The following is a 22,770-nucleotide window of genomic DNA, read 5'->3' on the forward strand; positions in this document are numbered from 1 at the left end:
CATCAATCAATTGATAAACGTACAAGTAAATTAGGGGATGGAAAGACATTGAATGAGCAACTAATGGTTACTGCTTTGAACTCGACAAAGAAAGGTAGAGAGGATAGGTTCGGGCCACTTTCGCTGACTCTACCATGATTCCATCTTCAAATGTGTCTACAAAACCTGAACACAAGTTACCATGGAAACATAAAATAGTGAAGATCTGATTACACGTAAAGCCAAGCAAACCACTGACCTAGATGTTCCTATTGTGCGGTATTGAGCAAGATGGCTGATGGCGATAAATGGTTGGCTTATATTTTCCCATATCTGATCACAGATATTATGAAATTTGATATATACAACATTTCGAGCTATTGGCGATTGAAACCCAACATCAAAAAAGATTGACCAATAAAAGGTAAATTAAAAAGTAGATATTTCATCATTTAAAAAACCTTTCAATTTCTATTGGAACTCAGGGAATGCTAAATCGCATCTCTATGCCGATTAGCCCATAGATCAGTATCATACAAACCTGCAGGCATTGAACTTTAATTAATATTTAATCGACACATCTCCTTTGTGAGAAATCATAAGAGACTATATCAAACCGACATTGAGCTTGATACAAACAGGCAGATGATAAAAGTGGGAATGATCAACTGAAGATTTAGTGCCTTATTCATTGGCACAGCATGGGATGTTGTAGCATGTATATTGAAAGCGAACAAAGAGATTCAAAATGGCAAAGCTTTATTGGATCATTTTAAAACTGATGGTGATTTTACGGCTTCGACTTAGATCAATTCTTCCATCAGGAACAGATTAGGAGGTATACATAATACTCGGGATGTGATCAGCCCTTCAGTCATTGATCTGTATTGCATTTCATTGCTCTTCATTCTGTTTCTCCTTTCTTTCCAGTTGCTCATGACCCAATTTTTTGTATTAAGTGTTGAATATCTGATACTATAGTCATCATCATATATACAGTACTGGTGTTATTCTTCATGTTTGTCGCTAACGCTCTCGCCGCGCGATGCTCTTATTCTATTATAATCAAATTCATTAGTGTTGATATGATACTCGGTAGAAAGTTAATGCACGTTTTTATAGTCAGGTATTAGCTCTTTGGATGTAAGTTATATCTGTTTCTTGCGCAACTAAGATGGAGGTAGAGACACATATAACAGCCCTATTCAATTTACAACACATGAGACCAAAAGGCTTTTTCACGCGATCGACAGATGACGAACGACTAGAAACTACATTAAATCTTAGATTTCGTGTAAAAAGCATCTTGGATTTGTTTACCTGCTTATTTCACTGCGGATAAACGAAGAATTTGGTATACTTTGCTTTGCCTGCACTCATGTGTGCGATTCTTTCAAGGTTTTGTTGTAAAACAACTCACGACACATGTATAGAAACATAATGTAGAGTATGAACTGACCAAGTAAGTGGCAAGTCGTCTAAAAGGCTTTAGCCAGCAAAGTAGAGCGTGCTGTTTGAGTTTATTGTGGAGTTCCGCATAACAAATGCATAGACAACGTAGAGATATACAGAACAAAGGTGTTTGTATCAGATGTGCTGTTTATTATTTGTTGATGAGTCTTTGTGTGTAATTTTCTACCGATCTTGTGGCCTGGGCCTCAGCATTGTTGTATCCAAGCTTGGAAAGGTACAAATATCATAACATAATATATTTATAGCCTCTAGACACTATTACAGCCCTAATATGGAAGCTGGGTTGTCAGGCATCTGAACTGTAACAAAATTATTAGGAACAAATACACGTACAGGTCATTTGCATAGCCATCTCACGAATACCTTTGAGGTACTCCGCTTTCAACAGTGATTCCTTGTCATTACCAAAAACAGTAGCAGACGTAGATGCAAGAGCAGAACGAGCAGGAGCATTGCCGTTGGGAAGCAAATTCGAAAGAAGTGGCTCCATCTGAGAGGCAGGCAAACCAGGCAGACGTTCAACTCTATCAGCGTGAACGCCTAAGGCCGAATCTTCCTGGACAGGACTCCCAGCAGTGGGACTTGATGGGACAGATGAGGCCTCAGACGTTGCTAATTGGATTTTAGGGTTTGATATAATCGTTGACCAGCTTCAAGTCAAGCCCACTTACTTTTCATAAACGTCTTTAGCAAACCTAAATCCAGTGGATGTCCTAATACTTTATGCACGGAATCCACATTGTCAGAGGCAATTTCTAAACATTGTTAGCTCTCTCAGAATAACACAGATCATTGAATTACCTACTGGAATTAAAAAAAAATATCACTGGGATACATAAAGTCATTATCAGTTTCTGTATAATGATATAAGACGGCATGAAAATTGTATTTGTCTAGCATTGCTACGAGGCTTTTAGCGGTGGTATTGAAATCATTATGGTAGACTTCAAGTCTTCCTCCGGTGGTAATGGGCTCTGAATCCCTAGCCTTGGTCTTTTCTGCGGCTTTCAGCTTTAGTTGGTTGACCTTGTCAGGGTTGTTTTTCTTGAGCGCCTTCCAGGCTTCCGCATACTTGGCCATCAAGTTTTGTAAATCGTTGGGTTCTCCCTTGCTAGCAGTAGAGAACACCTCACTCGTCTGCAGCATCGTCTCTTGCTTGAACATGTCATAGCCACTGATTGCTTTTCTTTTCCTGCTGGCAGGAGCAAGCTTGATGGTAAAATCAGCCATGTTCTCTTTAACGAGATGGCCGGCGACCAAGCAAGCAATATCATCATTTTGCTCTTGGTGTTGGTCTGCATAATTTCTAACAAGCTTACTGACATCGCCAAATAGTCTTCTAAGATCATCTGTATCTTGTTTGGCTGTTGGTGTGCAGCGCATGGTAATTGTTGTGAAAGAGAAGATTCAATCAGACTTTTATTTGAAAAAGTACTTTAATATTGGCAGGTAAGGTAACACTACAGAGTACACTAATTTGTTTTTCGCCAAAGAGATTAAGATACAAAATATGATGGCGCTTTGCAGTGCTTGCAGAGGATGGACAATTTTCTTTCATTTGATGCAATTGCATGTAGACAACTCACGCTCAAACCAAGGATGTTGCCATCATCTCTGCTGATGGATATATTTCGAACTTTAAGCACAATAGCTGCGTAACTTTGACTCAGGTTTCTACAATGTTGCTCTAGGAATGTCTGTCACTGATGAGCTTGTAGTAAAGTTGGAAGGAGCCTCATCCATTTCAATATTTTAAGAAATACAGCATAATAAGGATAAAATGGCCACCAAACACAAAGCTACTGAAGTAAATAATACTAATAATGGGCCGTCCATTGAGAAGGAAGCTTTTGTTGCCAACGATGCAAACCAAACGTCAGCATCAGATGTCGAGGAGAGCAGCGCAAAACAAGCGTCGGCCTCGACCAAAAAGGTCAAGGAGCTTCAAGTCTACGCTCCCAATCGCAACTTTCAGAAACGCAGAAAGTTGTTGATCAAAAAGGCCATGAGTCTGTTGAGAAGAACAAGAAACGACCTATTGATCACGGTCAATTTTGTACTGGAAGATGTAGATGAGCTTATTGCCAACTATCCAACGACCGAACTTGAAGGGAAGCAGATAGAGATCATGCAAGTGTGCTACGCATTCAGCGTTCATTGTCTCGCTTCCAAAGAGCAAAAATCACTCAACGCAGCAGCATTTCACCATAAGCAATTGATGAAAACCATCAGACCTCATCAACACAGATTCCTTGCTAAGCAATGGAATAAAACCTATCTTCTCATCGATTATCAACCACCTTCTGCTGTTGTAAAAATGTTTTTCAAGTCATGGAATAACGCCAAGGACCACATCTGGGACGCTTGCCTTGTCTCCTTCCTGGCTTTTTTCTCTTTAGCTGATCAGCGATGGCTAGCTACTGCCAAGGAGTTCCATCGTTTAGAAAACATGTAATTGTAGAAATAAATCAATTTTAACATCTTGATTTGAATTTTATTCGCATTCACTGCCCATTTTGCATTGCATTTCGTCACAATGGTGTGAATAAACAATGGGTGAATGTTGATTTAGAAAATAATTGTTTATTGTTTACAACACCAACTCGACCCAATGTTGATTTGACGATTTCCACGCAGTGTCTGTGCATATCTGGTTCCTGACAAAGTAAAGGTAAAGTATCTACAAGCACTACCACGAGTTAAAAAATAACAAAAGATTAGATGCAAAGAATCGAACTTGCGGCTTTAATAAGAATCAAATTTACTTCGGACGCTCTATTAGTTGTGGCAAAAAATAAATGAGATTTTTTAGCTAAAATTTACTTAATTGTATCCTAATAAATTTTTTTTAGTTACGTTAGTCGTTGTCCTGTAACCTAATGTTGTATGATGATGATTGCTCTGTTGTAATAGCTTATATTCATTTTTTTGTTTGATCTTATCATTGCTAGACAAAGCGATTCTTTTGGCTACAATTTTCGTCATTTTTTCTGGGTTTTCAACTCCCATAAGGCCTTAAAAGGACTAATATACTGTTTGCAGCTGCATAACTATTGTTGGAAAGGTTTGGAAGCAGAACATTTACATAACTCGAACTGAAGGGAGCTTGCTAATGTTAAGATATTGTTATAAGACCTACTCAAAAATTAAACTTCGTATAACAACGCTTACAACATCACAATATTCTAGGAACTGGTTGTCAGATCAAGGTAACTGTTATTTTATGCATACAACCAAGTTACTGGATCATTGAAATGTTTCCAAACATTATTATCACTTCAGTATCAATGATAATATACGCTATGATTTCCAGGATCAGAAATACAATTATTTTAGACTACATTATAACGAAAAGACGTTTTTTTTGTCGATATTAATGCTTCATATGGTCGTATCTAAAGAAAAGCAATTTCAATTGCTTTGTAAGATAAGTGGAACCAATACTTCCTTCAATGGCGAGCCACAGAAAGGTAAACCATGTATGTAAACGACTGCAAGTGAGGATGGGAATGAAGAGTGCTAATAGTGTTCCTTATACTAGGCTGTTGTCTCTTCTGATGAATTAATTTGACGTCTGTACCTATGGAATTATGATTTCTTATCTGGTTATGGAATACATATCCTATATAACTCACCAAAACGTAATAGTATTATTTCCACAGATGAAGATCATGTCATTTAGAAATAGAATTGTCAACTATTTTGCGAGAGTAATTCATATATATGTTACGTCTGTCATTAGATCTATAGTCATTATGATGGTAAAACTTTATTTTTAGTAGTAGAAGATTGAAGGTTGAATAATGATATAGAGCCACTAAGTAGACTGCTCGAGCATAACTGAGGCTAGTGTAGACGCTATGCTGTCAGCCATACTTGTTTGACTATCACCATGACCACGATCATCATCGCCACCATCGCTCTCTTCATCATCATCATCGACTTCATCGTCTCTACCATTATCACTGCCAACAATGTCTTCTTCATCTGCGCGGTCATCAGCAAGTGGTCTTGGCGAGAACACGTGGACATCACTTCTGTCAGCAAAGCAAACGACTACCAAATCATCATCTCCTTCCTCGGGGTTGTACCTTGGTGGATTCTTTTTCAAGATTTCCATCAAGTGGCATTTGTTTTTTTTATACAGCCATACCCACTTGAGATAATCTATCTTGATCAAGTGCTTCTGGCGAGCAGCTTCATAGATGCCATCAATACGAGCGAGTAAGTTCTGCTCGTATCTCTGTGCCTCTTCCTACGACATTACCAGAAATTATTAACTGCAGAATGGATTTGGTATTTGACACTTACAACAAGAATTGATGTTTCCTCGACACACTTTCTATGGGTATGCCAGTCTTTCATTCCTTGGGACAGTCTCAAGAAATCAGCATCTTCATTGTTTCTGAGCCTTTGCAGCTCAATTGCGACACTGGGCACTTTTTTTTACTAGGATCCCCTAATATGTCAGCGAGAGATTGAGAAATCTTACACTTGATTAGAAAATTTGGTAATCAACAGAGCTTACCTCCAAAGTTTCTATCGACAAAATTGTTAATGCTATCTACTACTAATCCAGCCTTCTTTGTAGAGGAGGCAATGGATACTAGCAGCCTAGCAGCTTTATCAGTTCCTAAGAAAATTGGTTAAAACCAATTTAAACGGCTTGGTGTATCTTGCTTTTTCTTTACCAGTCGAATTGGGCCTACGAAGCTCATTATCGTTCATGAAAATGGAAAAGATTAGTTGTCTTAAGACTTTAACTAATATGTTGTGGCATTCATCTTTGATTGCATCAAAGTATTGCTGCATTGTAATGTGACCAAAGGTTGTCGGCCTTCCTCCATGGACAATTAACTGAGGAAATAGTCGCTCGAGTTCATTGAGTTTTGCTTCCAGCTGACGCTTCAAGCCAGTTATATAGCCACTTGTAATACTAAATCAAAATCGATTAATTTGTTGGCTCAAAAATATCATGCAATATCTTACGGCGAATCTCTTGAGTCGAGGAAAATGAGTTGACCAGCTGTCACTGCATACTCATGCTTAATATCGTTCATAAGCAAGATATTTCCTTCAGCCCTTTCATGTAGCCTTTGGGAGTTCCTCACGTTGGAAAAGGGCACAGCGAGCGCAGTTCTGTGGCTATTCCACTGTACTTTGAAACTGTTGTAGGCACTCTTGGTCATGTTGAGTTGTCTGATAGTGTCCATTGCTTTGTCGTATTTTTTCACGAACGAATTTGCTATGAGTTACGTAAATTACTTGGTGCTACTGTTTAAATAAACATATTAGTCAACTTACGCAATTCTATCATCTTCTCGTCGCAATATGCCTCAGCCAATTGAACAATCATTGCTCTACGGTTAGCTTTGTTCATCGACCTGATTTGCGCGACGAAATGATTGGCAAACGACCAAAATCTCTCTTGAAAAGCCATTAATCATCAATAATGCCTTTGGATCATACCTGACATACCTGCTCCTTCTCCATCTAGAGCAATGAATAAGAAGCTTTTAGAGCATGAAAATGTCAACCATCAAGACTGAAGGTCTTACCTGTTAATCCTAGCGCATGATCCACATACCTGGGGTTGTTTTTGGCTTGGCAAGCAGCACTATGTGCGTACGCATGAAAAATACTCACCGCATACCACACATCACGCTCGCTTTGAAGCTCTAGGAAAGCTTTCTTTTGACCAATAATTGCAATCAGTATATTGAGTTTACATATGATCCAGGCCACAGGAACTTACGTAGAAAGTTTCTCTACATGCGCATGCTACATCATACATAATCAGAAGTTTCTGATCTTCTTCCAAGTTTTTGATGACATGTTCTACACCAGCCAAAGCATACTTTCTCCTACAAAAAGATTAATTACAATTGGATCCACAGCCAACTAATCTCTTACCCTTCTCCCTCAAAAATATCAAATGGTCTTTCAACAATTCCATGACGAGCACAATTTATACTGAAGACACCTAGGAGACAATCACATTTGGGTTAGATAATGTCCAATGAAAGATGAATTCATAATTTACCATTTTCATCAAAGCGGTTGCTGGTAGTTCTGCGGTTATTGCTGAGAGCCTGAAACTCGCTATCTAAATTTTCCAGAAGACACTATCAAGATGATATAAATGTGAGCATTGGAATTGTCTAATATAAACAAAACATTTACATCCTCGGTCGCAGCAGCCTCTGCTTGATCATATTTATCGACATTTGCTTTGTCACCAAACTTTGCTTTCTCAGCCTCAGAAGTGAGAAAGATGTTTGGATTGCCACTATCAACAATATCAATCTGTCTAGATCTCTATCATTTTTGTTGGAAATTTCCATCCATTGTGATTCCCTTTCTTGGTGCCCCCTGGTTGTATTCTGATTAATTGTTGTACTCTCTAAAGGACAGTTTCTTACCTTGCATGCCAAGCAGCTGCAATCTCTTTCCACATCATGTTGACGATATACGCTGTCAATGGGGTGTTTTTTTAACTCTCTGATAAACTACAGCCAGTTCGTGAAACGAAGATGGAAGAGGTTTGAACTGGTGTTGTCAAGAAGCCGATTAGAGGGACATGATTTTAACTGATAAGTGAAATACATACTTTGGGATCATAGCTTGAGAGTCTCAGGTTGCTAGCATTGTTTGCTTTAACAAAGCCATAAACCGATGAGTACGCATTTAAGCGATTGTCAATCATAGACTCAAAGAGGGAGAAATGCACTGCAGACTTGGGAAACACAGTTGCTGTTGGCATCATTTGAGACATCAAAAGCGACTCGAGCAATGTTTGGTGCGAGCAATACTCCACTTGGAAAACACATCGCTCTATTCCATATTGTTAATTCTCACATTTGGGAGTTTTTCCTTTGGTTTTTGTATTTACTAAACATCATGAAGCCATTGATAGGCCATGAAGTGATTCTGGAGGTGCAATCGCAGCTTTGGGGCTTCGTTCCAGTAATTATCGGCGCGTCAAGGCATGGATCGGCATGGCCATGCAATTCGTGGCTTTCTATATAGCTCTTCAAAAGCACTTCACTGAGATCTTGCCACTTGAGATATCTGTCTGAGAGGGAAGTATTGACTTCCTCATCAACATCTCCAGTTAGATCATCTAAGTTAATGACATTTGATCCGCCATTTGGTCTACTGTTGGCAGAGGATGAACTAGGTTCTTGCTGATTTCTTTCAGCAGAGGATAAGGGGCGAGGATGTCTTGCAGGAACAGCTCGACGAGCTTCATTCACGTTGACCCCCGAAGCATTCATGTTTGCCAAATAGTTTTTTACTAATTGTTTTTGTTTTCTTCTTTTTTGCTGTTGAAATTCCATAGTGTACATTCTGGGTTCCCTCTTCAAAGATCCAGCGGATCCACTTTCGTCTTTCTTTCTTTGTTTAGTTATTCTATTTCTAGACATGTTCAAAAATCAAATATTTATATATATATGTATTTTAAAAGTGAAAATTTCGGAAATGCAGGTACAATAACAGTTGCTGTTTGTGTGCATGTCCTAGTAATTTGATCAAAGAACCTTGTAGTCACACTACTTCAGCTCCTTTGTATCACTTAGTAGCTGCCGATTATAAATCGAGATAGTTTGTAATAATTTCCGATTAGAAATCGAAAATAAGCACAATGAACATAATATGAAAATTTGTGACGAAACATGATATATATGAACCCTATTAGCTCTAGGAGTTTGCCCACTATATATGTGCCTATACAGCACAGTTTTTTGATATCTCATTCATATATTTTTCAGTGCTATACCATCAGTAATATACAGGACGGATACAATCTCAAAGCTGAAGTGCCGATTGGAGAAAGGTATGATTGATAATCAAAGCCTCTTCGATTTTTAATCGGAAAATTCCGCCCAAAAAAATTTTTTTTTTCGATTTTTAATCGGAAGTGATTAGTTAGTAAGGGGTGTCGATTGGCTAGATTTTGATAGTTATTCGACTTGATCAAACTATTTTGTCATATTCGACTATATAAATCGTAATAATCATCCGATGCTTCCTAATACATTTTTGGAATGCTTTCCAAAGTGCATCCAATGGTACCAAGTAAGATAGATGTTTTGAATAAACTTATTGAGCAATTTCTGAAAATATGAAAAGAGGTTTCTGGCCAAAAAGTCGAAATTTTACACATCAAGGTCCCACAAAGATGATTTCAGGGCTTGCGTTAAATCGATAGAAACATTTTGATTCAATACATACCATAGTAAAAGTCTTCATTATCAAGGTAAAAAACGCGATCGTTCGATTTTCAATGAAAACCATGAGGTACCCCTCATGGTTTTTGGTCGATTTTTGACGGTATTTTTTAGGTCTTCAAAAGGCTAAGCAAAGGTGTCAGACAGTTAATGCCCGATCAGAGCAACTTTTTGGTGCTATTCCGGCAGCCTAAAGCGGCTTCTAGCACGAGAAATTGCGGTTCAAATGCGCCCAGATTTCGCTGTGTACTTTTGAGTGGTAAGAGATAATGTTGGCATATCGTCTGTCCGTATATACAATAAACCTCATTGATACAGGTGCGTAGTATCATAGAAGTCTCGGTTCCACAGCTGCAGACCGTTTGTAAAACTTTTCGTCTGATGGTACTAAGCTAGAAGGCAAACCTTGGTATATGCCAGGAAGATGTCCTGCTTCAATTGATTCCGTTACCTGGAAATCAGCAGGTACAAATGCCTGATTCGTTTGATGAAAAGTCGTATCCACAATCTGCCCCTGTAGTATTGGGGTCATCCAGAATTTGCATTAATTGTTGCAAGTTCAATCATTTGTCTGGTGAAATGATGTTCCCTTCAGATGCTATTTATCCATATTTGGTCAGTTTCTGTTTTGAATAACAGGTAAATCCAATCATGCTCTACTAGTCACAGGTCTTTTTTTTATTTAAGCACGCACACACCAGGCTTTCCATTTTTCCTTCGTTTTCTGTATATACAAACAGTTAGATGATCTTTTCCAAAGTCTTCAAATCAAATCCGATACAATCATTTGAATTGACAGTTGCATCGGGCGCCGGAGACAATATGATTGCTTTTGGCCCTGCTTCCATTATAAACGGTAGGTTATTTGTTTCAAATCAAAGTAATGAATCGCTCACCTGTACACCATTTGAAGGAAGTGTAAAGCTGTTACTAGATAAACCTGTTCAGGCAAAATCAATAAGAGTAGTGTTCTCCTGTCATGAATGGGATCAGCGGCAGGAACCTACCAAACTACTGTCGGTAGAGTCGGTTATTTGGAGTCAAGGTAGGGTTTATTAGATAGTGATGACAGTAGAAACTCATTTTTGCATAAATGCCACTGCTAGATGCTGATAATGACTTGCTGGAGAGGGGCAGCCACTTTTATCTGTTTGCTATACAACTGCCATCATCAGTAAACTATCCACCTACGATTCGAGACTCTTATCTTGGTCACCGCATCGAATACACACTGCAAGGTCATTTGGACTTTGCACTAGACAATAACATGCATAAACAGAAATCAACTGCCAGTGTACCTCTGACTTATTTGCCTCTTGTGACATTCGATGACCGTATGAATCAATATGCAACTCGCAACAAGTCTATAAGGATCGAGCAAGGCAGTGAATACGTACACGTTACAGCAAGCTTGGCAAATCCTTCATCTTGCCCAGGTAAATACATCTATTTGAGGATATTAATTTGCCATTGGTTGACGATTCCCGTTTATCCTTTTAGGTGATCTGTGTTCCATCAAACTCTATACCCATAACAAATCATCTTACAGTATCACCCAGGTGCACATTGTATTATTATCCACAGCAACATCATTGAATGACAACAGACATCCTGATCCACCGATAGCATCAGGTCCTTCTTACCAACACAAACAGCGTCAGATCTTGAACGAATCGTTTTACGTATCTATACCCAAAAACACAAGCGACATCACCACCATATGTCCATTCAAAGTGCCTTCTTTCTGCGTGCCTACTACGCAAAGCCATTTTGGAAAGTACATTGACATCGCTTACGAGGTGTTTATCATTATTCCTGCTATGGGCAGCCATTGGGATGGTTGTACCACCTCGCAACTATTCCTGAATACACAAGCTATTCGACTTCCACTCTTTATTACAACAGTGCCGTATTGCTCTACACAACCTCCAAAGTTACAAATCCCATTTGCAGATGAGAGCAATGCCGATGTACCCAATTTTATCATCAATGAATCGCCCATCCCGAGTCCCATCACTGACGGCTGGGGACCAGGTAGTCCTGTTGATCTGGATGATGAGCTCTGCTTACCTCAAACTCACGAGGACGCTTCAGGGCATTTGATGGTGCCTCCCATTGCATCGCCCTCAACTTCTGTCAGAAGGTCTCTCTCTGTTCACTCTACAACCAGCAGCGCAGCTTGAATCTCTAAGGAATGATCACAATTACGTCTTCCTGCAGAATAAAACGATAACAATGCCCCATTCGATGTATAATTTGAAGGCTCCTTATTAATAATAAGTGGGTGGCTGGCCCTTTTGAGCACTTGTATAGGCATTCACATCTGCTCTAATCGCTTTACAGTGATATAGATCGCAGTGAGCCGATCATCGTTTGATCTGATTGTGAAAACCTCAGGTTTGCATTTAAATGCTTCTAAAACGAGGGTGTTGAAAGAGTCACCCCGCCTTTTTAATGTTCTCCACTGTTTATTTCTCATCTTAATCATGTTACAAGCGTTTTTACGTGCTCCCACCACAAAAAGGCTATTTTCTAATCACATTCATACCATCATGAGTCAGCGTTCGTTCTCTGCGGCCTGTTGCATCATTGGCGACGAGATACTCAATGGAAAAACTCGAGATTCAAATGCGAATTATCTCGGTAATGTATCATGGTTGTAATCTGCTTGCATATACACTAATTTCTGGAGGGATTCAGCCAAATATCTGTTCGAGCTGGGAGTGGACTTGAAGAGAATAGAGACTATTGCTGATGATTACGAAGCCATTGAAGAGACAATCAAGCGATTATCGAGCCAGCATGATCTTGTGTTTACCAGCGGAGGCATTGGGCCCACGCATGACGATATCACCTATGCAGCGCTTGCCAAAGCGTTTAATTTACCTTTAAAGTTGGACGAGGAAACATGCATACGTATGGAGAAGGCATCTAAAGCCAAAATCCCAGACTGGAGCTTGACAGAAGAGAGAAAGCGAATGGCCATCTTTCCAGAGCCATCAGAAAAGTTGCGAAATCATGATGATTTGTGGGTGCCTGTTGTCGTCGTCAACAAGAACGTACATGTATTGCCCGGTATACCAAGGTTATTCGAGTCACTGCTAGACTCTTTAAAACCACATTTCGAGGCATTAATGGGCGAGCGTCAATCCTACCATCGAGTCCAGATTGCAACCAAGCTACAGGAAGGCAAGATTGCGCCCTTCTTGACTGAACTGCAAGAACAATGCAGCTCCAAGCAAATCAAGATTGGCAGCTACCCTAATTGGGGCGAGGGCAAAGATGGTGCTCGCGTAGTTGTCAGCGTGGTTGGTAAAAACGAGCAAGATGTTAATGCAATTGGAGATCAAATTATTCAAGGCATTGATGGGTGGATCACGAAAGGCAAACTGTAAGATGAAGATCTAGATGCTTTTGTTTGATTGGGCACAGCGTCCATCATGAAAAAATTGTAAATTTCAAAAAAACATCAAATCTAGTTTTTTTTTTTTGCACATTTTCATTTGGGCTAAACGTGCGTCCTGTCAATCATATGAAGAAAACAAATAAATTTATTTTTTTATCTTTTTATCAACCACTACCAAAAAGAAACTTCTCTTTCACTCGCACAAATATGTTTACTTATAAAGAAGCCGTCGATAAGCTCAACTCCCTCCAAAGCAATGCTGCTCTACTAGAAAAATTACGCAAAGCAGGCCCAAGAATGAACGAAAAGAGTTTGCCAGAAATGAGAGACTACTTTAAGCGCATCGGCTATCAGCCCAAGGACTTTGATAAGCTCAACTTGATCCATGTCACTGGCACAAAAGGAAAGGGCTCAACAAGCGCTTTGACTCAATCTGTTCTCCACAATTACGACACCACTATAAAAACCGGCTTATTCACCTCGCCTCATTTGGTCGCTGTTCGTGAGAGAATTCGTATCAATGGTGTACCTATCAGTGAAGAGTTGTTTGCAAAGTACTCGCAAGAGGTATGGGAGAGATTAGAGGCAACCAAGGAAGAAGCCATCAAGGCCATGAACTTATCCGAACAAGACACCAAGGAAATGCTGCGAAACACAAGAGAACACCCTGATAAGCCCATCTATTTCAGGTATTTGACATTGGTGGCATTGCACGCATTCGTCCAAGAGAAGGTAAGTTTCACTCGGAATTTTTCCCATCGTATATTCATCAATGTGCATAGGTGGATTGTGCTATTTTGGAAGTTGGCGTTGGCGGTGAATACGATTCCACTAACATCATCGAGAAGCCAATTGTTTGTGGTATCACTGCTCTTGGTCTGGATCATGTTTCCGTGTTGGGTAATACTATTGACCAAATTGCTTGGCACAAGTCTGGTATCATCAAGCCCAATGTGCCCGTCGTATCGTTTGAACAGCCTCCGTTGGCAATGGAAGTCGTTGAGAGAAGAGCACGAGAAAAGAACGCGCCATTGACTATCCTACATGCTAAGGATGTTTCCAAATTAGAAGGTGTTGAAATAGGTAAGAGCACGATCCACAATTCAACTTACATGGCACTCATTTGTGAACGATAGGTTTGGCTGGAGTTCATCAAAAATACAATGCTCTGACAGCAATCGAATTATGCAAAATATGGCTCAAGAAAATTCGAGGTACCGTGTTGGAGCAAGATGTGCCTGAAGGTTTCAAAAAAGGTTTAGCATTGGTGAAATGGCCTGGCAGAGGACAGCAATTGCCGCTGAAAGACACAAAGTATGCAACAACAAGCAACAATGCCACATGGTACTTGGACGGTGCACATACCATTGAAAGCCTCCAAGTATGCGCCGAGTGGTTTAAAAACACCATCCACAAATCCAACAGTGATGACCATATTCGAGTTTTGGTCTTTAATTGCACGCACGGCCGAGATAGCAGCCATCTTTTGCAAGTCATTGCCGACATCCAACCTCAAGTTCAGTTTGATCATGTCATTTTCACCACCAACATCACATTCAGAGAAGGATACACCACAGACAATACCAACAAGACTGTGTCCATGGAGGAAGTTGTCTCTGTGCAGCAAGAATTGGCCAAGAGCTGGAAAGAGCACGTTCCCGACTTTTCCAATGATCGAGTCCACGTCGTTGACACCATTGAAGATGCCGTTGATTTTGCTGTTGATCTGTCCAAGAAATCAAGCGATAAGCATGTTCAGGTCTTGACTACCGGCAGTTTAATTATGGTGGGTAACACTTTGACGGTATTGGGCATCGAGCCTCAGTGAAGTGTTCATGCCATTATTCGAATGCAAGTGGTGTGACATCACTTGTGTGTGTATCAGATATCTTTCTCTCTCTATTTTTGATCATAACTAGAGAAATTGTTTCCTTTTCTTCTTTATTTTCTTACATACATCTACAATAATACTAATAAAATGACCACATTACAACAAGAGTTCAGCTTGGAAATGGTATATTACATCTGAATGTGATGTTGCTGCGATTGTATTAACATGCTGCGGTTCCATACAGAGTTCTTTACCGAGAGACCAAGTCAAAGATGTGCTTCGGGGTAATTCAGGATGCTATGATTTTCAGTAACAGTTGCTCATCATTTACTAGGCCTGCTACATTCCATCTTTTTTCATAGACTACTTATCAATGTGCTACCTCGTGAGCTCCGAGTTTTGAACACAACAGTAGTAATGTATTCGCACAACTGTAGACAGCTTGGATATTTATGCCTCGTGTAGTCTATTACAGATAGTCCAGATGTCGAAAGCCTGATTGAAGAGAAGATAGCGGAGTTTTTGCATAATAGCAATAGCCCTACGCAAGTGAAGCAAGGAAAGGTATAATTTAATGATGGCGGATCGGGTTATGGAGTGGTTCACTGATAGGAAATAGTTGGCAGTGCTGTTTTATGAAAAAAGGCTAAAAAAGAATTGGTTTCAATTCTCTAAATCAGAGGAATTTGTCTGCTGGGAGCAATGGGACATCACATTAAATTTGACTCAATCACCCAAATCAGAGCAAGGTATTTATTACACAGCACACAGACTTTTGCAAACGTAAACAAACAAATAGCCCGTATAGAAAAATCGAAATTAATGAAATCTGTGGAAAATCAGTTTAGTCAAAACCTAATGAAGATACTTAAAATTGTGAACGATTACAAAGAGCATATACCCTCGATCACGACAACGGAAGGAAACCCATTTCCGTACCAAATTGCCATTCAGTCACAATCAGAAAGCTGGAACACAATGATCAAAAGAATGTTGGTTACGGATGCACCTACCATAGAAAAGTCGATCAGTAGTCCTATAGCACAAAACACAGCAAATGCATCATCATCAAAAGCCAGTAGCCGACCTTCAAGTGTAAGATCTGACAGAGGAATGTCCTGATTTGTATTTCTTGTCTATATTCAAATAACATTTTTTTATTCTCTTATTGGATTTCAAACAAACCAAACAATGTATAAATAATAAGGTTTTCTCAATTATGAAAAATTGAAAAGTATATATAAGTTTTTAAGATGAATGTTGATCAAAATTATTTGGCAATCTCAACACCACCAGTGGCACCCAAAACACGCTTAATATCACCATAGATGGCGCTACAAAAAAAGAACATAATTAGAATACAATGAAATACATCACACACCTTTCAACTTACAATTGACCAGCAGTAAGAGTAGCAACCATGACAATACGGGGACCGAGACCCAAGAAGAGACCCTTGAAACCGAGTTGACCAGCCATGGAGACGAGACGAGAGGTGAGAGACTCACCAGCAGCACCCTTTTGCTTGTTGATCTTGGACAACAAGGTATCAGCAGGTTGAGAGACAATGGCAGCAACGGTACCGGCAACAATACCAGAACCGAGGTTGACAGTAGTCATAGTGGAGGGAGCAAGTTGGTCCTTGGGGGTACCAATTTGCTTCAAGATGAGTTCACTACATAGTTCAACGCATTTAGATACATCTGAACTGACTAAACAGCAAACAAAAAAAAGTCAACTTACGTGGTACGTTCAAAGACGACGAACTTGGCCATGGTATAAGGAACTTGCTTCAACAAGATGGGACCGAAACCAGAGTAGAAACCCTTAATAGCACCCTCTTCCTTCAAAATCTTGGTGAAACCACTGAGGAGACCAGTAGCGAAAGTAGGTTGAGAGACGAGACGAATACGAGTAGCTTCCAAAGGACAGAGAGCAACATCAGCGAAGAATTCGGCGATAGCAGAAGAACCGAGATAGATGGCAGTACGGTTCTCAGAGGCCTTCTCAGCACCAACCAAATCGATAAAGGTCTTCTTCCAGAATTCATAACCACCAAACTTGAAGGCACCTTGCAAGAAGTAACCGGCAGCAGTAGGACCGAAACCGGTCAAAAGAGCACCAGCACCTTCAGCGGCAACGACTTGACGGAAACCGGCAATCATACCCTGTTTAAAGTATGAGTCAAATCAATTCCTACGTTTTTCCGTGATCCCCCATTCAATGACAAATTGCAATCAGCTCAAGTTGCAGCACACACGCACAGACTTTTTCACTGATATTGCAGCTTTGCCCTTTGAATTATATGATCTTTACCTTGTTGTAAATCTCGGGAGACAATTGGATTCTGGTCTTGACGACATCAACGGGGGTCTATGTTGTATTTAAAGATTAGTATCTACAGTTTTTGATCATTCAAATAATGGAAAACTGTGAATTTACCCTATGATCGAACATATCAGTCAATTTGTAACATTGATCAATGACAAATATAAACTTACATAGCACCGTGAGTGACACCACAACAGATGGCACCGGCAATGGCGAAACGAGCGTAGAGGTTAGCACCAGTAGGAGCAGCAACATCACCAGCAGGAGAAGGGACAATGAAGTTCTTCTTTAAGGATTCTTGAGAGGGGAACATTTTTGGTATGTTTTTCAAAAAAGTGGTAAGAGTGGGGTTAAAGAAAGAACATTTAAACAACAGGGTCACCCCGTAAAGATATTGAATGCGGTCATTTAAAAGATTTAGGTACTAAAGATCATTTTAACCTTGTAGGAGGGGGTGTGGATGTCGAAAGAAAGGAAGGGGTGACTTGTCCCGACCCCTCCCTTTCTATTCCTATCTTGTAAAAGCCTTTTCGTATTGATTAAGTGCGAATTTCAATAAACACAGCTATATTCAATCTACCTAGAGGACTATAGCCTCTGCATTCAATCTACATCTTTGTACCCAAATGCCCAAATGCCCAAGGCATTGTCTGCTTTTTTGAATGAGGACATGACGCCATTGAGACTATAGATTGAGACTATAAACTGAAATTATAGATTGAGACATGACCACATATCAACGTCTTGTTTAAAGACCGTACTTTAAGGTACCAAATCATTACAGACTTGTGATAATGAATGATATCCAATCAGAAACCTAAATTCCTTCACGGCAAAAAAGGGTTGAACAGAAAGTCTGCCTATTTGACTCAACTGTTTGTTCCACACATCAACAAATACATTGTTTGTAGGACAGTACGGAAATATATGGAGCGATAAGCCAGAGGGAAATTACAGTGCATCAAATCATTCGCTCGCGATACATTTTTTTTTTCGTCATTAAATGTAGCTTGTATGAAGTATATTGTTTCCCGGTTCATGCGTGAGTGAATGTATGATTCAATTGACAGCCAGCTATAGTTAAAAGCATCAGACTCATCTCTCGCATCTGGATGAGATATAGCCTAATTGTGTTGCAGACATATATTTGCGCGAGTGCTTCTTAAAGTATACATACACGTAATTGATGCCCTGATTTAGAGATACGTATCACCTAGTTGAAAACTAACAATAGCAAAGGATACTGGAGCATGTGCTTCGTGTCAGATTCAGCATTTTCTGCTTCATGTAGCAGTTTTCACTTTATAGCAGTGAGCCAGACGCATCTATGTTGGAGTTCACGAAGTATCAAATGCTCAGCCATAATAAGTGGTTGCGTAGTAAACTTTACGTCCAACTGGATAATTTATTTACTGTGAAAATATTCAAAAAAAAGTAGGCAAACAAATCATATCATTTCAAAAAATTAAAGAATTGAATACTGTACAGGATGAACCCCACCACCGGCAAAGCCGGCATTGGGGAGAGGGTTTAAAGGTGCTAAGCCCATCTACCAAGAACATAACGCATTTAATTCAACACTTGGTAACATCAACCTGTGAGGCGGTTTTACGGTAGCGAATTGAAGGTAAAAACCATGGGAACTAAGCATCTAACCCAACCTTTGATGATATTGACCTACAATAAGAGGGGTTTGCCGTAGCGAAGCGAAGGTGCAAAACCATAGTTTTCAAGCAGTAAATTCGGTTTTTCATTTCCATTATTAATAAGCTTACCGATAACATAACGCATCAAACTTTACATGAATCAGCTTTACCAAAATCAATATGCTTCTTATTCGAATTGGAAATTGCACAGGCTGCAGAGCTGCTCTTCCAGAAGATTTCAGCTACCAAAGATATGATTCATGCTGTGTAAATAAAAGCTATAAAGCAAACACATAACCAAATTGGATAGTTTTCAAGCCTTCATATCTCGACATACAGACCTTTCTGAGTCACCAGAATAACGCCAAACGATTGTACTCGAGCAGTAGTAACTTCCTGACACCTTTGCTCAACTTTTTGGGCCAAAAAAAAACATGGCCAAAAATCGACCAAAAAGCATGAGGGGTACATCATGGTTTTCATTGAAAATCAAACGATCGCGTTTTTCATCCTGAAAACGAAGACTTTTACTATGCTATGTATTGAATCAAAATGCTTCTCTCGATCCAAAGCAACTTCTGAAACCACTTTTATGAGGTTTTCATATGCAAAATATGGCTATTTTCGCTAAAAACCTCATTTCATATTTTACCAAATTGCTCAATAAGTTCAGTCAAAATACCTATTACAATTAGCACCATTGGAAGCGCCTTGAAAAGTACTTCAAGAATGTATTAGGAAGCGTAGGGTGATCATTACAGTTTATATAGTCGAATCTCACAGAATAGATTAAAGAAGTCGATAAAAGACAAAATCCGTCCAATCTTGAACAGAAAAAATAAACTGAGTTTGAATCGACTTTGGCTGCGGCGCTGCTGCTGGCTGACCTAAATGCCTTTCTGTTGATGACAATGATGATTGCGATGCTGATTAAATGGCGATCATGGAATTGAAAGGACAATTTCTTAGCACAAATACGTTTTTTGGGGGCGTTTTTCCTCATAAAGGTGTCTTTTACAATGACAATATTTCAAAAAAGCCGCTGCAGATCTGATAGAAGTCCTGTATTTACACATGGTCAGCTTTATGTCGCCATCTCAAGAACAACATCAGCGAACGAATAACTCCCCTCCAAACTCTGATATAGACTTTTTTTTTAATATTAATTGATTTTCTAAAATCTAATTTATGCCAGATTTTTATTATCTCTGATTTGAAGTGTCTTTAGCAAGAACCAACAGGGCGACGCCGTCATCGAGCGTAGCGTGATTGATCGGCTAGTATATACATACTATGGACTACCTGAGAACCACATTTGGCATTATGTTTAGCCAGTAAGATAGTGATAGAAAGTACTAATCTAAAGAACGCAGCTTCTTATGGGGAGTGCTCCTCAGAGGCTTTACTGCTTGTGTAGTAAAGAGAAAAAAATTGAGTATTTCACGTAAAATTGATGATGCCAGAAGTCATTGCACCTCATTGTAATGATATGGATTAAAAACTGTTTGTCACACCTTGGCACTACGAATTAGTAATAATGCTAAGCAACTGCATGTACAGAGCAATATATGATATATGCTACCTTTAGTAAGGAAAGGTCAAAACAGCAATGATGTCTCTACTAACGCGATGCATTTAAATGTTCAGTAAATATATCAGCCAAAATCTCCCGTTTTTACAGGCATGTTACTGCCATGTCAATTGGCTTACAAAGCCGCGGATATCAAGGTGAGTCTCGCTTGGTATATCAACCATGTCTCAACCTCACTACTGAGTATACAGTTTACTAGCCGATCAATCACGCTACGCTCGATGATGGCGTCGCCCTGTTGGTTCTCGCTAAAGACACTTCAAATCAGAGATAATAAAAATCTGGCATAAATTAGATTTTAGAAAATCAATTAATATTAAAAAAAAAAAGTCTATATCAGAGTTTGGAGGGGATTTATTCGTTCGCTGATGTTGTTCTTGAGATGGCGACATAAAGCTGACCATGTGTAAATACAGGACTTCTATCAGATCTGCAGCGGCTTTTTTGAAATATTGTCATTGTAAAAGACACCTTTATGAGGAAAAACGCCCCCAAAAAACGTATTTGTGCTAAGAAATTGTCCTTTCAATTCCATGATCGCCATTTAATCAGCATCGCAATCATCATTGTCATCAACAGAAAGGCATTTAGGTCAGCCAGCAGCAGCGCCGCAGCCAAAGTCGATTCAAACTCAGTTTATTTTTTCTGTTCAAGATTGGACGGATTTTGTCTTTTATCGACTTCTTTAATCTATTCTGTGAGATTCGACTATATAAACTGTAATGATCACCCTACGCTTCCTAATACATTCTTGAAGTACTTTTCAAGGCGCTTCCAATGGTGCTAATTGTAATAGGTATTTTGACTGAACTTATTGAGCAATTTGGTAAAATATGAAATGAGGTTTTTAGCGAAAATAGCCATATTTTGCATATGAAAACCTCATAAAAGTGGTTTCAGAAGTTGCTTTGGATCGAGAGAAGCATTTTGATTCAATACATAGCATAGTAAAAGTCTTCGTTTTCAGGATGAAAAACGCGATCGTTTGATTTTCAATGAAAACCATGATGTACCCCTCATGCTTTTTGGTCGATTTTTGGCCATGTTTTTTTTTGGCCCAAAAAGTTGAGCAAAGGTGTCAGGAAGTTACTACTGCTCGAGTACAATCGTTTGGCGTTATTCTGGTGACTCAGAAAGGTCTGTATGTCGAGATATGAAGGCTTGAAAATTATCCAATTTGGTTATGTGTTTGCTTTATAGCTTTTATTTACACAGCATGAATCATATCTTTGGTAGCTGAAATCTTCTGGAAGAGCAGCTCTGCAGCCTGTGCAATTTCCAATTCGAATAAGAAGCATATTGATTTTGGTAGAGCTGATTCATGTAAAGTTTGATGCGTTATGTTATCGGTAAGCTTATTAATAATGGAAATGAAAAACCGAATTTACTGCTTGAAAACTATGGTTTTGCACCTTGTACGGCACACAATTCTTTAAAATTTTGAAAGGATATGATTTGTTTGTCTACTTTTTTAAATGTTTTACGGCATATATATAATGATGAATCAAGCCAGAAAACAGCACTTGAGCTATCTATACACAAGGAGATATAAAGGCCTTTAGTTTTGCAAATTGATACCCTTTTAAAATTGCAAATCTTCAGAGACGCTCATTGACAGGTTGTTGGTTCAGGTGGGCAAATGTCATGTGGTATTAGGTAGCCAGAGGTCAGAGCCACTCTATTCAACATCAATAACGTATCAAAAGTGCCACTCAATGATTGTTATTGACTCAAAACTATAGTCATTCTCTGATTGATGACAAACCTTTTATGCTTATTGGTATAGGACAATTTGAAAGTTTCATCAAGACTGAGGTTATCAACAACGACCTTCCATGCATCTGCTGGAAAAATCCATACGGCTGTTTTAATTTGGCATTCATGTTACCGTGAAGAGATAGCAGAAGAAAAGGACAACGTTCATGTATACAAACAAGCGCTCGCTGTACAAAATAAATTGCAAGCATTACAATATTCTCTTTGTATGATTCTTGTTTTGCATGTATCAGTCGTTTATACTTGATCCTTGAGTGTTACCACCCAATTAACTCGCTATCAGCGATTGGCTTTGTTGTTGTTTCAGCCCTTATTCATTACTGCTGACCCTTCTCCTTGACCTTAAACACTCCTTAAATACCCCGGTTGAAGGGTAGCCTTCACATAAGACGAATTTTATCAAATTTTATAAACTGCAAAGCCTATCTATAACAAATATACATTCTTTCATATAAGTTGGTTTCATGTCTTTCGAATAACTTTGGTACAATCTTGGGCAAAAAGAA

General features: G+C 39.2%; 8 protein-coding genes across 8 annotated transcripts; 5 read left to right on the plus strand and 3 right to left on the minus strand.

Moving 5' to 3' along the window:
- Positions 1 to 1,765: 1,765 nt before the first annotated feature.
- ATC70_010928 (uncharacterized protein) lies at positions 1,766 to 2,835 on the minus strand (the record flags this gene model as incomplete). Its single annotated transcript, XM_064830132.1, has 3 exons — positions 1,766 to 2,064; positions 2,124 to 2,207; positions 2,280 to 2,835. The coding sequence occupies 3 exons, from the start codon at positions 2,833 to 2,835 to the stop codon at positions 1,766 to 1,768; spliced, it is 939 nt and encodes a 312-aa protein (XP_064682634.1).
- Positions 2,836 to 3,232: 397 nt separating this feature from the next.
- On the plus strand, positions 3,233 to 3,907 carry ATC70_010929 (uncharacterized protein; the record flags this gene model as incomplete). Its single annotated transcript, XM_064830133.1, has 1 exon — positions 3,233 to 3,907. The coding sequence occupies one exon, from the start codon at positions 3,233 to 3,235 to the stop codon at positions 3,905 to 3,907; it is 675 nt and encodes a 224-aa protein (XP_064682635.1).
- Positions 3,908 to 5,269: 1,362 nt separating this feature from the next.
- Positions 5,270 to 8,729, minus strand: ATC70_010930 (uncharacterized protein; the record flags this gene model as incomplete). Its single annotated transcript, XM_064830134.1, has 14 exons — positions 5,270 to 5,707; positions 5,764 to 5,891; positions 5,981 to 6,085; positions 6,144 to 6,388; positions 6,442 to 6,697; positions 6,757 to 6,879; positions 6,931 to 6,945; positions 7,011 to 7,143; positions 7,208 to 7,316; positions 7,366 to 7,435; positions 7,496 to 7,577; positions 7,636 to 7,770; positions 8,063 to 8,286; positions 8,345 to 8,729. The coding sequence occupies 14 exons, from the start codon at positions 8,727 to 8,729 to the stop codon at positions 5,270 to 5,272; spliced, it is 2,448 nt and encodes an 815-aa protein (XP_064682636.1).
- Positions 8,730 to 10,427: 1,698 nt separating this feature from the next.
- Positions 10,428 to 11,866, plus strand: ATC70_010931 (uncharacterized protein; the record flags this gene model as incomplete). Its single annotated transcript, XM_064830135.1, has 4 exons — positions 10,428 to 10,539; positions 10,597 to 10,728; positions 10,790 to 11,119; positions 11,184 to 11,866. 4 exons carry the CDS (start codon positions 10,428 to 10,430, stop codon positions 11,864 to 11,866), a joined length of 1,257 nt encoding a protein of 418 aa, XP_064682637.1.
- A 369-nt stretch (positions 11,867 to 12,235) lies between these two features.
- Positions 12,236 to 13,078, plus strand: ATC70_010932 (uncharacterized protein; the record flags this gene model as incomplete). Its single annotated transcript, XM_064830136.1, has 2 exons — positions 12,236 to 12,326; positions 12,384 to 13,078. The coding sequence occupies 2 exons, from the start codon at positions 12,236 to 12,238 to the stop codon at positions 13,076 to 13,078; spliced, it is 786 nt and encodes a 261-aa protein (XP_064682638.1).
- Positions 13,079 to 13,296: 218 nt separating this feature from the next.
- Positions 13,297 to 14,917, plus strand: ATC70_010933 (uncharacterized protein; the record flags this gene model as incomplete). Its single annotated transcript, XM_064830137.1, has 3 exons — positions 13,297 to 13,821; positions 13,872 to 14,172; positions 14,226 to 14,917. 3 exons carry the CDS (start codon positions 13,297 to 13,299, stop codon positions 14,915 to 14,917), a joined length of 1,518 nt encoding a protein of 505 aa, XP_064682639.1.
- Positions 14,918 to 15,067: 150 nt separating this feature from the next.
- ATC70_010934 (DNA-binding protein) lies at positions 15,068 to 16,042 on the plus strand (the record flags this gene model as incomplete). The annotated part of the gene is made up of 6 exons (XM_064830138.1): positions 15,068 to 15,103; positions 15,165 to 15,204; positions 15,255 to 15,334; positions 15,386 to 15,484; positions 15,540 to 15,669; positions 15,729 to 16,042. The coding sequence occupies 6 exons, from the start codon at positions 15,068 to 15,070 to the stop codon at positions 16,040 to 16,042; spliced, it is 699 nt and encodes a 232-aa protein (XP_064682640.1).
- Positions 16,043 to 16,190: 148 nt separating this feature from the next.
- On the minus strand, positions 16,191 to 17,564 carry ATC70_010935 (J domain-containing protein; the record flags this gene model as incomplete). The annotated part of the gene is made up of 5 exons (XM_064830139.1): positions 16,191 to 16,254; positions 16,314 to 16,595; positions 16,664 to 17,088; positions 17,237 to 17,267; positions 17,422 to 17,564. 5 exons carry the CDS (start codon positions 17,562 to 17,564, stop codon positions 16,191 to 16,193), a joined length of 945 nt encoding a protein of 314 aa, XP_064682641.1.
- Positions 17,565 to 22,770: the final 5,206 nt, after the last annotated feature.

This window comes from Mucor velutinosus (genome assembly GCF_035048745.1).
Source record: "Mucor velutinosus strain NIH1002 chromosome Unknown tig00001564, whole genome shotgun sequence".
NCBI lineage: Eukaryota > Fungi > Mucoromycota > Mucoromycetes > Mucorales > Mucoraceae > Mucor > Mucor velutinosus.